Here is a 21,750-nt window from a genome sequence, read left to right on the forward strand (position 1 = left end):
CGAATCTAGTCTATCTTGCAGTGTCCAGAGTACGAAGGATAAATCAGCTTCGAAGAATTGTTATTGACGGAGTCAGTGACGAAGTCACCGACGGAGTCACTGACGAAGCCGGCGACAAAGTCACCATCGATGCAAGCGTCATTGATAGAAAACTCTCGGGTTACCGCCAACAGGATAAAAAAAAACAGCGGCGTTTTGATATTGATGCCGAATTAATAATCTCGCTACGACAACAACAGAATAATCACTGCGCGAGTTGCAATTGTATAATGAGTTGGCGTTATTCGGATAAAGACACTCGCCAATTTACCGTGGATAGGATCGATAACAGTCTCGGTCATGTCAAAAACAATGTGAGGTTGACCTGTCTTGAGTGTAATAGACGCAACGGCGCTAGTTAAGACCACGTGGGGGCAATTGAGTATCGTTAGGTATCACTTGTAGTTGCTCGCGTGTAAATCCACGCCGAGGAGCAGTTGAATCCAGCCTATAGATCGGTGGTCTACCAGTTGATCGTGTTATCGTTGATATGTTATGTGTGGTAACACTCCAAATAGGATCAGTAACCCTTTTTTTACCGCCTTCAAGCTCTCCTGGTTCATACAGATATCTAACAGTGACATCGCCAAGAATCGGCTTAGAAACGCTATTTATTTTTAATTTTCCGGGTATATACTCGTATTTAATCGCGTCGCTGGGCTTCATGTTGATTGCTCGGGTAATCTCGTTATTTAACGCTGCAATTACACCTGGCAACCTTTTGACCCATTCACGAGATCGTTTTTCTTGAATGAATTCCTTCGCGTATTGATATCCAAATAACCGTTCAGCGAGAGTCCGATTGAATCGTTCAACAATTGCCTGATCACGATGTAGCGCAGTATGACCTCGTCGTATCGCGACGCTATGATGTTTCAGCGTTGATAAAACAGCGCCGCGAAATTCACTACCAGGATCAACTTGTAATAGATTTGGCCAGCGCAGAGGACCTCTTCGATAAATCCGCTCAAACGCATCGGCTACTTCAGTTGCTGACTTTGTTTTCAACGGTTCCGCTTGTTTGTATCGACTCGCAACATCAACTACGGTTAGCGCGTATTTGTAACCGTTGTCATGCGGCAGAAATAGTATATCAGCCTGATGAACTTCATTAAGTACGCTAACATCAAAGCGCGAGAAGTTGATTTGTTTAGGCGGTGGTAGATAGATTTGCCATATAGCCTGTTTGGATAACCAATTAGCCGCAGTGGTCTTTGTTACCTTTGCAGCGCTTGCAAGCTTACCAATTGCGGCCTTCCCCTTCCAGTATCCTCTCGGAGAATAATAGATGGAATCCATCGTTTTTCTTGGATGATTGTTATTAATTACCAGCGCCAATCATTAATTTACCTTTCATAGCCGATTTTACCAACCATGAGGCCAATTTTTCTTTGACGGATTTATCAGGAATAGCATTTAGCGCGTGAATTAATTTTACATCTGCGATATGACGCTGTTGCAGATCGCTACTTTTGTAAGCAACATCATGAGCATGACACGCCTTATCGATAGCGTTTATTGGATACTCACCGGGTTTGGGCTGATTTTGATCATCGAGTCTAATATCTAATCGTGTTCCGGGGCCACAGTAGTTATATCCTGGGAGGTGTTTTTCTCCTGGATACTTTGCCCACGGTGTTCCGGGGAGTTTTGCCAATTTGGCTGCGATGTCACCTCCTCGCTTTTTTTTAAAACATCTCCGGGTCTAATAGAAATAAATCTAAATTTCTTTGTACCGCATTGTACACACTTACCAGTAAGCGCCGATCTGTTATTTCTTGTCGTAATGGTTGTCATATCATTTGTGCCAGTACGCACTCTACACTTCACACAATATAGATCCATAATTTATGTATAGAGATATGAATATAATTGATTTTTCGGCGACTAAAACAAGAGAACCAGTTAAGCATGTTGCAGCGTTACCAAACTCGATCCGGATGATTATCATCGGACCATCTGGATCCGGCAAGACGCAATTGTTACTCAATTTAATAATGAGATGGATGAAGTGGGATAAGTTGTATTTGGTTGCTCCTAGCGTAGATGATCAACGATGCTACGAGGTGTTGAAAGATTTCAACGAGAATGCATCAGCGATCGCTAAAAAGAATGTTATTGAGTTTATTACGGATATCAATGATGCACCGGGTATTGATGATATTGATGGCGACGTTAACAATCTAGTCGTGTACGATGATGTTATGTTAGACAATCAAAAGAACCCAGCTAGGATATTTTCCAGAGGCAGGCATAAAAACACTGACGTGATATATGTCACTCAACGATACACTCAGATTCCAAAAGTAATCAGAGATAACTGCAATATTCTTGCTGTATTCAACGGCGTTGATACACACACGCTACGAAATATTTGGCAGACATGGTGCGGCGGTGACATGGACTTTAATGTTTTTCGAAACTTTTTTAGTCATGCTCAGTCGACCCCACATGGATTCATAACGATAAATTTACATGATCCTCGGACACGATATCGTATCGGACTTGACCAAATATTCGGTTAGTTGTAAATAATTTTCATTGTAAATAACTTCTTAGCAGCAGAGGGGGCGATGACATCGACGCGGTCGTCGATGTGCTTACTGGACGCTGACGACGCTGGGGATCGGCGCGCAGAAGGTGTTAATTAAACCAAATGACGTCACCATCGTGTAAGATGGACCGACGTCGTTTTTTTTTTACCAGGCGCTGACGACACTAGATCGTTGAGTGCAGAAAGTAATAATTAAGCAAAATAACGATTGGACAAAATGTCGGATTCGCCCCCTCTGCTGCTCAAAGAGGTGAGCTGTTAATCTTTGCAGTACTGGTAAAGAATAAACTTATGTAAGCTATAAAGATAAAAGACAGAAAAAATGCAATTAAGGAAAATATAGATAATGAAAAATGTAGCGAGTAGATGAAATGAGGAACAAAGTGAAATTAAAAGATGGAAAGAAAGAAAAGTAAAATAAAGAAAGCGAAATATTCTACGATTTAACTTAGCAAGAGTTATAAACATTTTGTTTACATATGAATACTACTGAATGCCTGCTCAATGCATATACATTGAGAATCACTCAATATATTTATGGAAACTGTTTCTGTTTTATTTTGTGACTTTTACCACAAACAAGTTTTTACTGTTACTATGCAATTAGTTCAATATCAACTTGTTCGATTTATCGCTAACGCCGTAAAGTGGACGAAAAGATCGGTTATAATTATTATTTCATTGACACATATGTAAAGAATACATTGTTATGCTACTTTCAACGTTGAAATAATCTCTCTCTCTCTCTCTCTCTCTCTCTCTCTCTCTCTCTCAGCTCATTATTAAGCGTCACTTGTAAAATGTTATACTACAAGAACTCTTAACTTCACAATACATACGTGATTGCTTGCACTGAATCTCTTAAATCGAAGGGGAACAGATATAAAAACAATCGGTCAGTATCGTCTTAGATTGTTACATTTATACTTAGTCAATAAGAACCGTCTAGTCTGACTGATTTTTAAAAATATTTTATATATTGATTCTGCAGATTTAGCAGAACAGGTAGGTATGACTTTTCATTATCAAACAGGAAGGTTGAGTACTTTGGCATATTTATATTTTACATTTTATCACCCTGTTTTTCCGACATATTCAACCTTTAAAATTTACTGCCTCTCAAAGCTATGCAAACTTTGTCCGATATTTCTATTCCATAATTCAAAGATAATTTAAATAGTTTTTGTAAGCAAACAAACTAAATGGAACATTCGTCTAAAATACGGTTTGAATCACGATTACAGAATACGTTTCTCGGTTAGATGTCTACATTATTTGAACATGATACAGTTGTACAGGTGTAAATTATAGTTTCATTGCAACCCAAGTGCCCATAAATCTTAAAGTAGAAACATACTAAATATTTTTTCCATTTTGTTATTAGCTGACAGACGTCTTCAAATTAATCTACACTTAGTTACGACTGGTATTTTTCAGAACGTTTATACCACGTACTCGTAACGTTTACTCGTCATTTTTGCAGTGTTTATCAACTCCCCAGTTCTTTTCACTCCGAAAACCTTATTCTGTACGATGTTCTGCAGTATTTGTACACAATATTGTATTCACTTTGTACCCTGCTGGGATGACATATCAGTCAATTTCTCTCCATATAATGAACTTCGGTTTCTTGTGTAGGATTGTGCTAAAAAGACACTTATTTGTGGTATACATGAGATGTTGACATATATCACCAGATAAACTGCCAAAGCAGAGGTAGCTCTGCTTACTTATTAACGCATCCATTATGTAAAGTTCAGTCTTTATTACATAGGAAAAACTTTGGGTAAAGTGCACAAAATTATTCGTATATATACTAAACATTTTATGAAAAATTCGATGAGAAATTTGGGAGCTGAGAAAATTTGAATTTGTACTAGATACTGGCAATCAAGAAGAAGCAAGAGTTACATTGAGAAACGTGCTGAGAAGGCGCCAAAACTGTTTCAACAAACTGCCGACATCAGTAAATATTACCAGTAATAGCTGTACTCAGCAAAATATTGTTAGGTGTAGTTTGTTCATTTTTAACTGACGGGTAATGTAGTGAGCAATCCATTAATTCTATTTTAATTTGAAAATCGCAAGCATAATCGGCCTGTGTTCCTGCTTCAGATAACAAGCTTAAAGATTGAGCAACAAAAGATCAATCTATAAAGATAACATGATTTTCTGAGCATCAGAGATGTGTCTACAAATTATGAACAGATACATGCAGAACCTGGTATTCTCAAAATACAATTAAGAAAGTATAAGGCGCTTCATCAAATCACATTACCTGGTATAAGGATAAAGAGCAATTGAATGAAGCACTTAATCACTCTATGGCCCTTCATCATTAAAACACAGTTCCTGTTGTTAGGTGAGATTCTTGTAAGTCATTTTGTGCTAAACCATGACATTTTATATTAGCAGAAATGTCATATCACAAATCCAAAAATAAAGAAATTTCATAATGAACTCCAATAGTATCGAATGCCCAAATGTATCAGAACAATGGAAACAAGAATTCTTTCAATAATTTCACAATAACCTCAATGTAATATATATCTTAGTTAATGAGCGCTTAGTAATTCCAATGAATAATTTATATACATAATTGTTCTCGAATTATTTGTGAACACTACTGTACATTCTGATCACAGATAAGTTCTCAGAGATTCATATCAAATACGATTAAATTACTTGTTTCTAAAATCCATATTTATATATATTTATATGGGACCTATATGTGAGTTATTTCAGTGGGGAAATTCAAATCTAATTGGTGTTGCTTGTTGTTATTTGGTTTATGTCATTTGTCAAAGTAGGATAGTCTATACATCGCAGCCAGTATAACGGGTGGAGGAAAAACCGGGGAAACCCCAGTATGAACCACAAAACCAAGGAAAGCTTCTGGCAAGCATTCTCACATACCTACAGTGAGCGAGCTGAAAGGTGAAATGGCAGCGATCGATAAATGCGAGCTATTCAGACCACTAAGCCACCCGGGGCCCCAACTAGTCTAATTAAAAGCAGGTCTGAGCCTAGAAAGTTCTCAACTCAAATGCAGTGTGAACATCCAATTTTCAACTTACAATTGTAGATAAAAGCACACAAAATAAATTAAATTTACACAACACTATAAGTACAAAAACAAAAGTCTGAAGTATATTTTATGTACATTTATTCAGTCTAGTATATGTATGTACCAGGCAAAGTGATACAACTGCATGAAATTTGCATACATTTAGCTCATGATAAAAGAACTGCATTTCAAACAAAAGCTGATATTCACAAAGTACAAATAAGCAACACCTAGATTTGCACTGAAAATCACTGAAATAAAGTAACTTCAATCAATTCAAAGTAAATTTTCTAAAAGTAAAGAAGTATCAGAGATATGTATTTAGATTATGTATATTTAATAAAACATAAAATGTACATTAATCAAATGGAAGTTCTATTTTACAATCTGGAGATTTTCTTTACCATATTCTAGTATTACTTAAAATTAAAATATTCCACAAAAGCGCTTTTACTTGGAAGATGAATAAGTACACAACAAATACTAAATATCCAGACAAGATAGTTGGGGAGAATTATCCATAAAGGATATTAGGTTTTCTGTCCAAATAAATTGATAAATAATGGCATATACGTGCTTGTGTGTATATGTGTACAATCTAAACATGTTCACATTTTCATTAACATTTGTTAAAATTATATATATGTTCAGGGATTTCAAGCCGTGCTTTCCTGTCCAATAGCTTCGTTAATCAAACAGACCATTTGTAACCTTCAAAAGCAGTGAATGGAATAAATTAGATATAAATGGAGAAAGTTATGTCAACATCAATCATTTACAAAATCAAATGTCACAACAATGCAAAATGCTTCAGTGGATTTGTATGTCAATCAGTTGTAACAATCAATTGATTGAAGTGCTTGAAAAAATGAACCAATCAATTATAGACTAAAATCAATTAAGAATTAAGATAGTTGTTATGACGAAAGTAAAGAAGATGAGTCCAAAAGCGGGGATCACAACTTTACTAAACGACGATGTAATATGTTGAAAATCTAACTCAGCAACAATGATAATCAAACGCATCTAATGTCCCAGAACAGCAACACAAATATGCTATTTAATGATGTGGCAACTGGAGCAAAGAACCTTCCACCAGGATAAACCATAGCAGAAATAACTGACTTTTCGTGAGGAAATAAAATTGGATGGGTTGATCTATCCTGAGTTACAATTCTGGATTGTCAAATAAACTCAACATTAGTGACGCAACAATTCATCGACATATTGATACATCGATACTTTTGTCATATTGATACACATATCGATACAAGAGGTGGAGACTTGATTCAAAAATATAAATATGTCATATGCAAGCTACTTTAAACTTCAGCAATCATAAATAATTATTGGTCGTTTACCTTTTTATTCTAAAAATTGAGAATTCATCTGAGACAGATGTGACAGGCACATGAACTTATTTGTAAGCAAAAGAAGAAAAAAGAAAAACCTATTGACAACACCTGCTCGTCTTCTACAGTTTAGTCCTCCACACCTGGCCAATTCCATGCTAATATTTATCTTGTTCCAACTGCACGTTCAGCATAAATGAGACATTTCAAATGTATTACCCATGTATAACGATGTAGTTTACTCGTCATTTAATACCCCCTTTTACGCGAAGTTGATTCGTATATTGGTGTCTTGGGTCTGACTTGATGGATACACTTCTGTGAATACGTTGCATGTAATTTTGATCTGTGATTTATGTTTGGTCTAGTCCAGGATAAGCAATAACCACCAATAAAAACTTAATGTATTCCCTGCGCTACATACTGGAAGCATTGGCAACTCAATAGAGACTTTTTACGCATTAATGATTTGTAAAATACTTAAATCTTCCATAGGGAGCAAATCTGAAATGTCTATTTTTATGCTGAGATGTTTAATTAGTGACTGAGCGTGCCGACGAGATCAATCAAACCAGTCGGCATAGGAACAGATGCTAATTCTATGAATGTCTGTAATCTGCGTGCTGGAAATACAATCAACACAGTCAATATGTCAACGTACATCAATGACAGGCCTTCTAAAGATACAAAGGCCGTAAGGTTGATATGTGTATAGATAATCTATGATTTCACAAGCTGTGAGAGATTTACTAATGTAAAGTTTTAATTATTGTAATGAAGTCATGACTCTTGGAACAATATATGAAATTTTTCAGCGTTAATATTGATATTATTCTTTTAACGTTAGCGGGTATAAAAAGAAGTCAGAGGATAAAAATAGACAAAAAGTGTGTATTGCCTACAATCCAAGTGTTTATTGCATACAATCCAAGATATTCGTAAATCGATAAGACACCATTTATAATAAGTACATATAATATATTTTTGTGTAAATGAATAACGAACTGCCCATTTACTGCATTAAAACTGCTTGTTATGAAATTGGACATGGCCTGATCGTAGGTGGCGGTTTAGGAGTCATCACAGCTGTTATTGCTTCATCGAGCTGGTCATAGACTTCACCTCTATCGGCGGAACACTCTAGATACGCGACTGCCTTAATTTCTTTAGCCATCGCCGATCCTTCTTCGCAGGTAATTTGTGTCAAATTTTTTTCCGCTAACGCAGCCAGTGTTTTTTGGTCTTTTCTCAAATCCAGATTGGTTCCCACTAGAATGATTGGCTTGTCTGGACAGCAACGGTTCACTTCTGGAAACCACTATAAATATGAAACCTTCAAGTTGTATCATGACTATCTGCATGTGAAAATTATCCTTTAACTGAGAAAAGATTACAGTATGTATTTTATGATAAGCTCAGAGAGCGCCAAGTAAATTGATTTTGGAAGTGGAAAACTAGAATTCTTTTCGCACACTCATTCTTTAACGAAGATATACCACAGTTTTTATCAGTCTTGGTGTTTTCTATTACTATGTGCATTTAATCGCCACACAAACAAGAAAACGTCGATTTAGCACATTTCTGGATTGAAAGAATTACTTATTCGACTTTGAATGCACGTGTTTTGCTTTGTGGGTTCTAATGACATTTTATTGGCATCATGCCAAGGAAACTGAAGTCAAATGCCATACCCACGGAGACAATGAGGCAGCTAACACTGGCTGGCCTGTGTGGGTATTGAATCAGCGACCCTTGGATTATAAGTCCGAAGCTCTACCAACTGTATATCTTCATCTTTTCAGTGAAACTCTGCTTAAGGAAAACAGTCCGCTGCTTGTCGTAAAAATGGGATCAGCTCTATTTACCTAAAAGTCGTGTACACCATATAACTAAACACAATAATTATTCTATAGGAAAGTAAAATAATATTATAAAAAATGCAACGTTCTCTGTAGGACAAACGTTCAATTACAAATAAATATTGAAGTTTTTCTTCATGGACAGTGTTCGACCCCCATAATATTGCTTTCTGTGGTAACTACATAAACATTTTACTAACTGTACAACATGCTCTTGACAGCACGTATATTGGTGAATGGGTCATCACGTACAGTATTTGAACACCCCTGTAATAACAAAGAGTCCAAGGTGGTGAAAAGCAAGTACAGCTACTCTATCCAAATAGGGTATGAAGCCATCTTAAAGGTTTGAAAACGTCATGCTGAATTTGAAACTTTACACTGAAATCTAATATTAATGCATGACCATTTATCTAACTGAAATTCTCCTTTAATGTTAATACACAAGTTTAATATTTTTCTTGAAATAATTTATTTTTATATGAAGTGTTAAAATTCAGGTCTTAGTACTGTGAGCACTGCAAAGTTTCGAAAAAGACATAAAGAGCCCTTAATTAACAACTTACCTTTACTCTGACATTCTCCAAACTGGCTGGATTTTTTAAGGAGAAACAGACGATGAAGAAATCCTGGAATTTCTGTTCATGGACATCTCTTTCATCTGTAACATTATTCATCAGTTCTGTCAACACTGTACATTCACTCGTATTCGTGAGGTTCAGATTATTTTATTTTGTGGAACAGTAATACATAGCATTTGAAAGACTCAACAAGTAAGAATTTACCGCTGAATAAAAGCAAAAATGTCAACATGACCCCACTGGCTATCCACAAATTTAAATAATGAAAAAATGTTCATTTAACGAATCATCTTTGAAATATTAAACCCATCAATAATTGGAATCACTGTACATGCATTTTACTATTCAATAATTGGAATCACTGTACATGCATTTTACTATTCAATAATTGGAATCACTGTACATGCATTTTACTATTCAATAATTGGAATCACTGTACATGCATTTTACTATTCAATAATACGTTAACAAATGGCCAAGAAGATGCAGCAAAGAAGTTTTATCCCAACACGTCTCTCAGTTATTCATCTTCCTCTCCATTGCCCCACCTTATCTTCTGAACCTATTCACCACGGATGCACAAAGATGACGAGTGTGATAGAAAAATTAAATAAGCAGAAAAAATATTGAAAAATGTTGTTTTTTTATCTTCATCAATGTAGGAGGAGTTAAGCCACATTTCACATGCACGAACATACATGTCATTTAGTAATATCATTTTCTTTGAACAAACTTGTTAGTATTGATCAATGTTCAGGTACTTCGAGATATAACTCACATGAAAGAGATAAAAAGAAGCTGGGGGCTTTATAATGATTACATTAAATCTCTCGTGATAAATACTAGCGACAGATATCCTGTATATTGTGGTTTAATCTTTAAGTGGTATAAAGAAGGCAGCCACAAAGTTTGTTTAAGGCCCATTTATATAGCCATTTATACATCATTGTGGGTGATGTTAGCAATTTTGACCACTACAATCAACAGCCCTCCGGCATACCTCAAGTCGAAGATCTCTACAAACATTTGGTCAATGTATATGCTGTAGAACTAAACGTTATTATGGAGTGACCATGTTTTTCTTTTAGTCACAAGGACCATGACTTTTGACACCAAAGTCATCCTCAGATTAATATTACTGTCTGGAAGGGATTTCTCTCCTTTCATTCAGTGACCTGGTCCTATGACTTTTATATACAAAAATTAATAATCTTCCTCCTTACCCCCCCCCCCCAACTGTATCTGTAAATGGTGGATAACTCAAATGATTTTTTAGAAACTACATTGGTACAACAGGCAGATGGATGGACAACATTACATTGCACACTTTGCCATATGTTGGGTGTGAAGAAAGGGGACAACAAGAAATTTTCTTAATAGTGGTAGGGATGTTGATTTATCCTCGCTTGTAACACTAGTGTATTAGCACTACTGCTGCTGAGAGTTTCAGTAAAGTCAAAGGAATACATAACATTCAAGTTCATGCACTAAATGATGGAGGGAATATGCACTTTTGTCAATACCTGTCAGTAGTTTTATGCATGTTCTTGGCATCGTTTATAGTGCCTTGTGTCGCATAAGTGTCAACCAGAGTCACCAAAACCAATGACTCAATCCCATCCTTGACTCTAAACATGATCCAGTTACATAGGAAACACCATTCAGAGGAATTAAATAAAATGGATGACACGGCAATTACAAATAGGCAACGACCGCCAAAAAACTCAAGCCCCACAAGGAAATAAAAATGGGTCACCACTCTTCACTCTAAGAACAATATCTACAAGTCTTGAATTCTGGAATTTATTTTGGGGATTCGTGTATGTGTGTGTGTGTGTGTGCGTGAGAGAGAGAGAGAGAGAGAGAGAGAGAGAGAGAGAGAGAGAGAGAGAGAGGCACATCACCACATGAACGGTTATTGTTATAACGATGCAATTGGAAATAAACTGTTTTCCATACAGGCACACTAAGGTGGCCACTGTGGCGTGGTCTGAGGAGAATATTAACCCTCAACTTTCTGGTCTCAAGACGATCACACTACTTCCAGAGTCAAGTGTGGCTCCTTACGTCCTCATTTCGCAAAAAGAATTTTCAGCATCACATGGACTCACAATTTCAGCTCACAAACGACGTCTCAAATAGGCAAATCAGCTGTAAATAAACTATTACAAAGCGAACATTCCAATGACCAACTAACAAACTTAAGCACCTAATCACGTGGAGTGTTTCTCATTTCACTGAACCCTTCGTACCCTATTGGACCCAATGAGATGATGTGATTGGCCATTGTTCATTCTGTTGATATGACTACGTGCCGTAAACAAAAGACTTATAGCTTGGTATCTGAATGGCAGCAGTTTCTAAGACAACTTTATTTTCCCATTTGTAATATCGCAAGGTCGATTGGAAATATGGTTACCAGTGAACCTGGAAATGAGATACCCGTTACTCACGCATGTACAACAGATCTGCTTACACAAAGAACGACTACAATTTGAAACTACATACGGGTGAATTGAAGTTGAATGGCTGTGAGGGAACTGAAGTCGCAAATTTGTTCAAAATGGGCATTTGCGATTCGTCATCTCTCTGTACCACAGCTTCACATCGTACTTAATAGTAATATTAGCACAAGGTCGGTTGATTAGCTCAACAACATGGGCACATGTCATTAAGGTTGATCTTATTCATTTTAAAATGTCACTGCTCAGAAGTTAAGGATAACTGCTTATGATCATGTTGTTACCCATTCATCCTTTAATAAAATGAGCATTGAGTTGGCAGACTCAACAGTCTTTGAAATATTGGAATGCGGTAGAGAAATAGATAGCTGGCTTGTAGTCTGGCAGCAATATCGAACATGTTGGCTGATGTTCTATTGCGCAAATTATACCATGATTCTTAATGCATGTTGAGGCCTGAAAGTTTCCATGAAATTGAACATAATATGGTAATTGTGAAATTGTCCTTTATGCATCAAGACCACATTTTCAGCTGCCAAGACATATTTGATGCAAATCTGACAATCAAGCTTAACTTGTTCATGCCTTTTCTATATCTTGGAGTATTTTCATTCTAGCGTATCTTCTTCCCCCTTCCGTGTAAATCTTTGGCGAATGGGAGGGAAGGTCGGGATGGTAACAGCAATCGTTAGTACTCAGCCATGGTTCCCCAAAATAATGATTCTTTTTATCAGTCATGCATACTGCCAAGAACATCCGAGAGTCTGATTCTTCAACAGGATCCCTCCAGAGTGCATCCATTAATAAAGCTCCATTTTGAAGTGTCTGGGTTAGCATGAAGTTAGTAAACACAGTTACTATATCTGACACATCGTCAGCGATGAACGTGCATTTTTCTCATCTGTACAGTTTGTTTTGGAATACTTAGACATGCTTTTTCAAAATGGATAACAGCGCTTTGAATACAGCCATCTCTGATGTTAATACAGTTATAGTATTTTGATTAGATGGTTTAAATTATTCACAACATCGTTTACTTAAGTGTTTAGGTAATGACTGTTTCACAAACGACGTAATTTACACAAGAATATAGTCACATGGGATTTTAATATTGTGTTAAGATACTTATACATAACAATGGATTTCACCGCTCTGTAAACTTCCCTTGAAAATTACCTCAAACAAATTTGTTTTCCTTTTTGTATTGTTTTCTAGCTCAAGCAGGGCAAGCCGTTCCTTTATTAGATCGTAGATATTTAGATGTAAATAAGAAACGAGTTATCAAATCATTCTCAAGTAAAATTAGACATATTTGGATTAGGTAGAAATGATAAGAAAACAGAGGAACTTTAAACATATTTATTGATTTTTCATAAATGTTATATTAACTTATATAATTTCCATGTAATAATTAATGACGATAGTGCCTTACCAGATACGACGTCGTTTATGTTATGATCAATAAAATAGTTCGATCGATTAATAAAAAGAAGCATGGAAGGTGTTCCGTGACTTATAGTACATGAAAAAGTTGCCATAATTTCGCATTCCATCATTTAAAGGTCGTAAAAATTGCTTTTTAAAATAATTATTGGTGTCCAAAACTTACAATGTCCCTTGACTTACCGTCATTACGGTAATAGGTGATCTTAAGCATGTGCAAGGGAATCATTTGGGTATAATTTGCATATCATCTTATATACCAGACGACATACGATTTTGTACAGTCACTCATTGTTATAGTGCAAACTGCGTTAGGAATAACGACACCAATGTATTTGTTAGTTTCCAAGCCTTTTTGTCTCGGGCAGTGGACAGAGACACTATATCAGGATGTCTAAAATCCTTATCTGGATATATGACTAGTGCTACTTTTTTCATACAAGACACCTGTGGCTATTACATTAAAAACAGCTGGTTGGAGCAAAGATTCAATCTTCCTGAAATATCATAAGCGACCTGCAAATATCAGCAAATATTACTTAAAAATTACGTTACACAGGAAAATTAACAAAACCTTAAATTTGAAATTAGGATCTCAAACGTTTCAATTTCCACCAACTTAGTACTAAGTGATCCATTTTGGTTAAAATTCCATTCTACAGAGCTAAATACAGGTATAAATGGAAGTATGTTGATTGGCCATAAGAATCAGAACATTGTTAGGTTATAACCCAAAGCAGATATAAAAAGATTAGTTCTTGTCTTAAGATTATCTGCCTTGTAACTCTTAACGAGTGCGTACGTATATTTATGGGTGGTGTAATGAGGTTCGATCTACCTTTTTCGTCACTCAGTTATGATAATGAGCTGAGCCCTGAAGGTCCAACTGAATTGCCACTTAGCGGTCACACGGGTTACATTGACCAGTGATTGCTGGGGCTTGTTCTATGTATAATTAACTGAATTGTAATTAGCGTCACATTCAGCTGAAATATAATGGAGCTGAAACGTAACATTATATTTTAACGAAATTGTTGTAAAATTTAATTCTCATCTCCGGCTTGCGACATGTTGGTAATTTCCTTATTTCTTGTGGATTTCGAACATGAGTAGCACCATTTACTCATTTATGGTTCTCCTTTTTGAGCTTTGCTCTTTCTCTTTTTCTTTCAATATGTCTCTTGCTCTAATTATCGGCCATTCTATTTGTAAATGGCTGGCATGGTTTCTCACCGCTAGCACAGACAATCGTCTTGCCAAAAGTCACTTCCAAGAAGTTTCACAGTGTTGAAAGTAAACCAATAGAAACATGGATAAAAATCTGACTTATCTGCTCTTCTTTTTTGCTTCTAGATATTGTCGTTATACTTTTGTTTTACAATGACATACGAGCGATAGTGACTGGCGCGTATCAGCCATTACATTACTGTCAAACATATTGCATTATGTCAGATTCTTACACGTTTCAAATGCAGTAGTCACACACATTGCCATTACCTCTACTTTACATCGTCAATGAATGATAAAATTCTGCAGACGGAGGTCACCTCCTCTCCACACATGATATTCTGGGAGTATACCGGTAAATTTCCATTCCCAGCTGAAGGTAAGGCTTGCAGGGATAAATTCCGATCAGACAGCGCGCACTTGTCAAACAAGATGCATTGGTACTGGTACAAATCTTTGAATGGTGTAACGATCCCTGCTTGCAGTAAAATTCGCAAAAATTAGAAATTAGAATCCGCGTGAAATGGCATTAAGCAGGGACTATATATATATATATATATATATATATATATATATATATATATATATATATATATATATATATATATATATATATATATATATATATATAGTTTCTCGCATATTTTAACATGTTCATTTGTTCATTCCTTTTACTAAATATCTAACTTTATGTTTTCATTTCTGTGCACTTTGAAGTGGATTTTTCCATCGGTTGCATAGCACTTGCAGATAATTATATCACCTATCCTGTGGCATCATGCATCTGACTTACTTGTGACCAGTATATTGTAATAGATAGGTCTTGCCACTTAACTCGTCTGGATATTGATATGCTTATATTAACTCTTTTCATATAATTATTAGATTTCAAGTGGGTCTTTCTACTTGATTCGTCAAGTCTCGAGTTTGTCAACTAACACCAATATTTATGTTAGAATTACTAGTATTCAGACGAATTTTCACACTTGACACATCGCAGATCACTTGATATTTGGTTATTAATTTGGGTGTTCCCACTTGACACTACCAGTTTTCAAGTTGATCATGGATCATCTAGCTTGATGTCGCATGCTATACATACCAGTTATTAAGTCGGTCTTCCCACTTGAAACTACCAGTTATCAAGTTGATCGTGGATTACTTGACTCTCTGATCTAGAGTGTGGCTACTAGCTCTACTCTGTTGATATAATTGCTCGCTGTCAAGTGGATCTTCTCACTTAAATCTGTCAATTATCATCTTTATCGTGGATCACTTGATTACATGTTAGTATTATAGGTTGACAGGTGGGTCTTTCCGCTTGACTCTACCTGTTAGGAAGTTAATTGTGGATTACTTTTCTCTTTAGTTCTCGAGTTTGACTACCAAATTTAGTATGCATACTATAATTACTAGTTATCAAGTGGGTCTTCCTACTTGACTGCCAGTTATCAAGTTGATCATGCATTACTTAACTCCTCGGTTCTCGACTTTGTCAACTGGCTCGACTGTGCATGCTACAATTACTAGTTATAAAGTGGGGTTTCCCTCTTGAGTCTCCTAGTGATCAGGTTGAATATGGATCACTTGACACATGACACCTCATTTCTTACGTTTGTCAGCTAGTTCAGTTGTGTCGTATTACCCGAGCTGACCCGTTATCAAGTTGAGATGAATCACACGACTGCTAACCCACGATCTGTGGTATCTCAGACAGCACAACAAAACTATGTAGTTGTAGGGCAGTTCATAGAGAAGGCAACGTAGGCCATAATGGTAGATACGCTAATAGCTAATGGTACTTTGTGCGCTCCTATAAATATTGCCAGGAAGTCAACACTGCCATGTCACAATCAGTCTAACTTTGTGAGTGCATCCATCCACATAACAGCGCTATTACGACAAAGGTAAAGCATCAGATTCTGGAAAGTAATTATCTTGATTAATCAATGCTCCTTCCTATCGGTAATGAGGAGACTTTAGAAAGCAAATTGATATTAACCAGGTCTCCTGAAATGAAATTGGCCTGGCCCCTAGACAGAATAAATCACCTCTTTCCCTCAGTCAGTAGCTCTATGCCCGGAACACGTTTGTAACAGTCCTTGCGTAATGTAAAACTGTCCCAATTTCAGGCTTGTCACAATACTTGCAAACTGTTATGACCTTGCCAACAAAGACGCCAACTGGCGATGCTATGATGAGCCATTCCGTCAACTGGTCAGTGTCCAGGCAGCTGAATGGAGCACGTCACACTTAGAGTTGTACCTGCAGTTGGTTTTCGGTTCACAAGAAACTGCACAATCTCAGTATCAACATTCTCCCAGAGTTAAGTTTTATAAGAGCGTGTGCTTCGACCAAAACCACAGTATCAAAGTTGTGCAATATGCCTGACCTACTCTTTCCAAAATAGATATTTCAGTTGTCATAGCTGAAATGATAGCATACTAGTGTACAGCAATTGGGCATATACTAATATTATAAAGAAGTTCCAGCTGAAATCCTAGAATAACATTATACAAAACTTAGGAATATACTAACATCATATCAAAATTCCAGTTGAAATCCTAGAATTCCAGTAAACAAAAACAGAGCATAGAGTATATATCATAGCAAAGTTTCAAATGAAGCCAAAGTATATCAGGGCACATATATTGGGTACGTAGCACATGTGATATTGTATAAAAGTCATAGGTTACAGACATTATGTTGATTAATCAAGAAACTTCGTTAATCTCTATGACTAAAACACAGTTTTAAAAAATCCACCAAATTTGGTACAGAACAAAAATTGTTCCTATATAATTTTTCAGCAAAAATAATCAAATCATTCTCTGTTGTAGCCATATTGGATGTAATTTTGGCACTATTTCATTTATGGCCAAATAGACATCGTTCGAAGTCTTTCTCTGAAAATCCTAGCGGTATGAGATTGTAACCATCCACTCCAGAGGAGTGAAAATCACAAGACTTTTATCATGGTCGCAATGGTAAGCATATTGGATGTCTGATGAATATTATTTTTACTTAGGACAACATCAGTATAGGAGGACGTCTTGTGGTGAAAACCCCATGTCGATATGACTATCCAATTAAGATGTTTAGCAATAAAAGATTTTCAAAATGGAAAAATGGCGACCATGATTGAATTCAGGTCATCACCAGTTTAATTTAGCCTTTAATAATTTTAAAACAATTCTGTTGCACACCCTAATATGAATTTCCGTTGAAGAGACATTGTGACAGCCATTTTGTATTCAGGACAAACTAGACATCATAAGAAGTCTTGTGAAAACTCCATGTCAATATGAATTCCCATGCTGGATTAATAGCCATAATAAACTTTTCAAGATGGATGCCGTGTTGGCCATATTGGCCATAAGATTGGCACCCTTTTCGTCTTCTACCCATTTAGGAACGATGACAATCTAGTCAGGAAAAGTAACAGGGGCACTATTTCCAATAAGTTTATCGTGTCGATCATTTTGGATGCTTGAAGAGTAACCTTTTCATTCTGAACTAAATACACATGATAACAAAATCTTCTGGATGAAACCCCGTGTCGATATGACTTTCTGTTTAGGAGGAGTAGCAACAACAAATCTTTAAAGATGACTGATATTTTGGTCATACTGGATGTCAAATTGTCGTCATTCTGATTTAGGATCAAGCAGGCATCATGCGAAATATTTTAGTGAAAATTCTGCGACCGTTCATTCAGGAGAAGTAGCAATAACAAGATTTTAAGACCATATTGAAGGCGGACATTCGCACGGAGGCAGTATTTAAATGACTTCTTCTATAGCTGTGCTTAAAGCTGCATTCCATCCATTACAATGTCTGAACGGATGAAACAGGTATTTCCATTCCATCCCCTTTGTTTATCTGAGATTTCCACCTCTTGTATAACTTGGGTCCATGGGTAGCCATTCCGTATGGCAATGATGATGTCGTACCGTCGGCATGCATAATTATGTTCCATAGGATATGCCGTTAAAACAGATGGTATTCTAGAATGTCGGTTTGGTGCGGCTGGTTTGTCTCAGCATGGCGACTTTGTGGATAAAGCCGTTTGCGATGAACTAGTATATTCATGTCTGGTCCGGCTAATTGGTTTTCCTGTTCGGTATGTTCGACATAAGATAACGTATGCACCGGAATACGTGGCCGCCAGATCGCCAGTCTGAGATCAGCGAATCGTGACCACTGAGTCCTATATTACACTTTCTTAAGGATAAATCGGTTGGCCGACAGTCTGATAAATGTCAGGATGGTCGGGTAGTACGGCCCTCCACACGTCCGTTCTATCGGTCTGGCCTGCCGTACCAGTCAAATAATACCTCCTCAGGTCCGGCAAGAACGTTGTCATGAACGGAAGGAGTACGGTGTACTATATATTCAGACATAATAGTCAAAAATAGGTACGAATGTGCACCCTTACGTCCCACAGGTGGGGTGACATTTGATTTAGGATTGTCACATCTAGTTGGACAAGATAAAATGATATCCCTAATGTGATTCTGAAACGTTTCCTGTTTCGTCGTCGACAATATCGACGATATAGACTTACTGATTAAAGAGAGCATGCAAAATTCCAATTATTAGCTGGAATCATCTCTCGTTCCAGTTGCATTATGATCTTACATTCTCATTTGACACTTCATGAGTGGTTGCCGGAGAAATAAGTGTCCTGTTAACTGAAACCATCGACAGAGAAATGTATATGTGCTTATTTAAGAACGATTATAAGTGAATAGTCTCTTGTGTTTGTTGAGAATCGCTTTGTTTCTCTAAGTTAATTACTTAGCTTTGAATATCTTCTTAATGTTAGGTTAGACTATGGTACAGAATTATTTTCAACATCCCTTGCATAACCAGTTAATGAACCGTGAGTTCACATTATTTCTTTCCTTTCCAATAAAATCCACTGAAAACAGATTTCTCTTAGATAAGAAGAGTAAGTACAATCTTTATATCCATAACAATATTAAATTCGTATAAATATACAAGAATGTGTACTTTGAATACACGCCACTAACCGTGTGTGTAAGGCTAATATCATCTAGGTCAAGCTATGTTAGGGTAAATCAAGGCAACCAAATGTTGTTTGGTGTTTAGGATGATGTTCATTCCGGTTAACCTGTGATTCACATTGTTTGATACATTGTTTCTGACCGTGTACGTATGAACATTGCAATCAATTTCATATGGCAAACTTTTAAATCAGCTCCGTGCTGCACCTAGCACTAAATTGATTTTCATATTAAACATTCAGCAACTGGTTCCAGGGGCTAAAACAACTGACTTGATGACAGCATCGCAGAGGCATATATGTTGCGCTGAAGTGATGAAGGCATATTTGAATACTTTAAGATAATGTAGACTACGACAAAATGTGCAGACGGAATGGATTGACTTAAAGTTATATGTATCACTTCAGACCAGTTAAACCACTAGCTATACAGGTGCACATGTATTTTTTAGAATTCAAAAAGATATTAAAAATACAACTGAAACTGATACAAAATGGGTTCTTTCTTTTTCAAAACTTTCAAGTTATAGTAAGGGTAAAATATTAGCAGTCTTACATCTGCCAGTAGAAATAGGATTTTGATGGTTGATTCTATTATGTTTAAAAAATTGCAACAGTAAAAACAAAATAGATTCTAGCCAGGTATGAATCTGATTTAGTTACAATTCAACATGATGTATGAGACCTCTATAGACCCAAGTATCATGGTAATGCATTGTCCTTAGTGGGAGTGAATTTTCACTTTTATTCCATATCAAGGTAAACCATCGAACTATGATTTTCATCTCACAATGTACAATGGAACCAGTTTCCATCTAATCATATCAGACCTTATGATATCAGCTGGAGAAATAATATTTAAAAATAAATCCTTTTTCCACAGAATGTGGGAACAAATTTATTATTGTTAATCCTAGCACATTAGGTTAGGCTACAACCTTTTGAACTCTAGATACTATAGTAGTCTTATCTGAAATATTTCAGTTCAGAAAAGAAACTTCTGCAGAACACATGTGACTTTGAAAGCCATTAGCACAGAACTTTAGCATACCGTTTTATACTTGCTTGTAAGTTAGGTTCAACTGCAAAATGAATGCACCCAGATGTGCTGTCTGCGGCAGTAGCATGATCCTATGTAGTTTGTTAGGGTATTTAGTAGAACAAACATCACAGACTCTGATCTGCCAGAACATTATCTCACAGCAGATTAGATTTTATTTTGTTTGTAGTTGGATCCGATTTATATGTCAATATACATGGTATAGGTCACTGTAGACACTTCTTATGCTGCTTTCAGTAAATGAAATATATGTATTGCAATACACACAAAAGACAATGCATGGTGTTTAGAGAACTATCTTTATACGGACGATGACAATGTTCCGATACTGGTATGTACAATATTTCAGTAAAGACTTACTGTATCTACATAGGACTGTTGACGAATTCCGTCCAAGTCCTCCTGACCTGTTGTGTCCCAAAAAGTTAAACCGATTGGTCTACCATTCACCTCCCTACTAACTTGGTAATTATCACATCTGAAAGTAAAAATTATGCATTAAATATAAGTATTCTGACTAGAGTTTTGTTTATCATCAATAAATCAAGCAATTATCTTATCGAATTCCCAATGCAAGACAGCATCAAACATACAAGATAAATTATTATATGAAGTGATTTTTACAAGTTCTTTTTTATTAATAAAGAAAATGGAATATTTCACTCTGTAATTGTTTATCAAATGTGATCCTAAGCTGGTTTGTACTACATTAGTTATGCACTCAAGAGGGTGGATGCGAGTACTGTCCTTAGAACACCAGCTTTAGTACAATATTTTATAAACCAAAGGACAAGATCCAAAGTTTTCTGCAATACAGAATCCTCCCATTTGCAGCAATAACGGTTTTTATCTGGCTGAGAAATGGCCAGATGCAAGACAAAAGATACTTTGCATACTAATCGCGTGGTCATGCCCAACTGAGGCATATGGCAAGATGCTTGATAAACATGGCTACATTATCTGGAATCGAATGGGGCTATGTGCCTTCTTCCACGAACACACCTAGGCAACTGACCTGGGCTAGCATGGGACGATATTAAACCTTTGACATTTGCATTACGAATCCGATGCTCCATC

General features: G+C 36.4%; 1 protein-coding gene across 3 annotated transcripts in view; it reads right to left on the reverse strand.

Annotated features, from left to right (window-relative positions):
• Nucleotides 1-5,742: 5,742 nt before the first annotated feature.
• The window catches only part of LOC149803797 (ras-related C3 botulinum toxin substrate 2-like), a 59,937-nt gene continuing 43,929 nt past the window's right edge, over nt 5,743-21,750 (reverse strand). For 2 of the 3 annotated variants that reach the window (XM_089953602.1, XM_089953601.1), the window contains 3 exons: nt 21,034-21,151; nt 9,438-9,500; nt 5,743-8,330 (listed from right to left, as the gene is read on the reverse strand). In XM_089953602.1, the coding sequence (XP_089809728.1) occupies nt 8,046-8,330; nt 9,438-9,500; nt 21,034-21,151 (466 nt within the window). In that variant the 3' untranslated portion in view covers nt 5,743-8,045. Of the gene's footprint in view, nt 8,331-8,703; nt 8,878-9,437; nt 9,501-21,033; nt 21,152-21,750 lie in introns of all 3 variants that reach the window. The other variant, XR_016420255.1, reaches the window with a different exon arrangement.

Source organism: Sinohyriopsis cumingii, chromosome 3 (genome assembly GCF_028554795.1).
Source record: "Sinohyriopsis cumingii isolate HCF-2022 chromosome 3, ASM2855479v2, whole genome shotgun sequence".
NCBI classification, from domain to species: domain Eukaryota; kingdom Metazoa; phylum Mollusca; class Bivalvia; order Unionida; family Unionidae; genus Sinohyriopsis; species Sinohyriopsis cumingii.